The sequence below is a fragment of the Frankliniella occidentalis genome, unplaced genomic scaffold (genome assembly GCF_000697945.3).
Source record: "Frankliniella occidentalis isolate FOCC.00 unplaced genomic scaffold, Focc_3.1 Scaffold529, whole genome shotgun sequence".
Taxonomy (NCBI): Eukaryota; Metazoa; Arthropoda; class Insecta; order Thysanoptera; family Thripidae; genus Frankliniella; species Frankliniella occidentalis.
The window spans coordinates 44,768-46,593 of NW_026267646.1; the positions used below are offsets into that span (position 1 = coordinate 44,768).

At 52.7% G+C, this 1,826-nt stretch overlaps 1 protein-coding gene across 1 annotated transcript in view; it reads right to left on the reverse strand.

Moving 5' to 3' along the window:
- The window catches only part of LOC127751516 (uncharacterized), a gene marked incomplete at its 5' end in the record, with an annotated part of 9,328 nt that extends 7,685 nt beyond the window's left edge, over positions 1-1,643 (reverse strand). Inside the window, 3 exons of the mRNA XM_052275168.1 lie at positions 732-935; positions 1,014-1,505; positions 1,565-1,643. Of these exons, the coding sequence (XP_052131128.1) occupies positions 732-935; positions 1,014-1,505; positions 1,565-1,643 (775 nt within the window). The remainder of the gene's footprint in view (positions 1-731; positions 936-1,013; positions 1,506-1,564) is intronic.
- Positions 1,644-1,826: the final 183 nt, after the last annotated feature.

A 1,826-nucleotide genomic window follows, 5' to 3' on the forward strand; every position in this document is an offset into this window, starting at 1 on the left:
TTCACAGGTTTAAAACTTCCTTGTAGCTGGGGTTTTGAACGCGTAAAGGTTTAGTTCCGAGCAAGGATGGCATATCGCTACATATCGCGTGGAAAAACATATTGCGGCAAATAATTCAACTAGAATTCCTGTGAGTGACACGATTTGCAAACAACGTCGACAGACGATGGGAATACGCTTCGGATATTTCTTCGCTGCAACACGCAGCCAGCAGACCGATCTGTGCAAATATGTTTCTCTGGACGTACAAGGACGACCCGCTGCAAGGCGCGAAGGCCGCAATCCGCCAGCTCCTGGGCCAGGTCGGGGAAGTAGAAGTACTGGCGGCTATCGGGAGAGAAGGTACAGCATACACGTAGTTCCCGCAGAGATGAGGCATGAGCGCGAATCAGAGAGAGCATGGTGGGCTTGTGCTTAGCATTAATGGCCACCTGAAGCCAAAGCAGCCTGCCATGCTGCGAGGGAGGAAAAGTCAGATTTGGACCATGGTAATTAAACACACACAAGCTGCGCAGCCTGGGCATGCGTTCTACACAGCGCAGCTGATTCACAGTCATTTGATACACAGTGAGCTCTTCCAACAGCAACGGTAGGTCCGGCTGGTTAACAGTCTTAGCGCATCTAACATCTAGTCTTTTGAGTCCCGACATCTTTTCCACTTCCTCCATGACGCTGGGCTGAGCCTCCCAATTGTACGGGAACTCCAGCTCCTCGAGGTGTGGCCCCAAGACCTGCAGCAGGTCCTCAGAGCCACCGCCGTGTAAGTTCTTCAGCCTGCGAGGAATGGCCCATCGATGCAGGACGTCCCGAAGAATGTCAGCCACTTTTAGACGACAATTGTCGATGTGTTTGTCAGTTATCTTAAGAGTATAGATGAGAGGCGGCCCCACGTAAGGCGCAGCAGGGCCGTCAGGAACGGCGATGGCGTCGTCAACCTGGAGAGAAAGACAGTGGATGAGCTGAGCACCTCGTAAACACTAACATGAGCACTGTTCACCTGCTTGGAGACCCACCTTTCTCAGCTGGCCGTCCGCCCGCAGCTGCAGCATCAAGCGCAAGATGTCGCCGCACCCACCGCGCTGCACAGAGGCCGTCCAGGCAGAGCCAGCCTCCTCTTCGGCAGCGACGGTGCACTTGGTGGAGGTGAGCAGGCGGTGGCTGGCCTCCAGCTGCCGCGCTAGCTGCAGCGGCTCCTCCACGGCGTCCGACGTGGTGCCCACATCGCCGGCCGCCTCCCGCTGCATACGCCTCTCCAGGGACTCCTCCACTTGGCCAAGCTGGGCGACCGACGACTCCAGCTGGCTGTTGAGAGACTCGACCGCCTGAGGAACCACCAGGTGCAGCATGTTCACCATCTTCCGCCCCGCCTCCGCGCCCCGCTGAAGCTGCTCCAACTCTAGGTCCTTGGTCTTGAGCTTCTTGCAGGGTGGTGCGTCCTCGTTCTCTAACAACTGGGCGACTAGAAAGTTGTCGGGTAGGTCCTCAGGTCGGCGTTGCCTAAATGCCTAAACCAAGGTTGTGGGAAACATATAACTTGGGATGACAGAAATGCAAATTATGTTACATTTATTCCAGCTGGCATATTAGTTTTCCACAAAAACCAGTAGAGGTGGTAGTAGTGAGGGCATTGATCCTGGATAACTCTGTTTTGTCAAAATGACATCAAGTGAAGTCAGTGCCAAAATTTTGTTATGTAATGTAATTTCATATCAAAATGATGTCAAAACAGCCCACCATAATGATTTAAAATTGACGTTAATGCAAGACAACAATGCGACAAAATTTTACACTGACATATTTTGATGTCATTTAGACAAAACCGTATC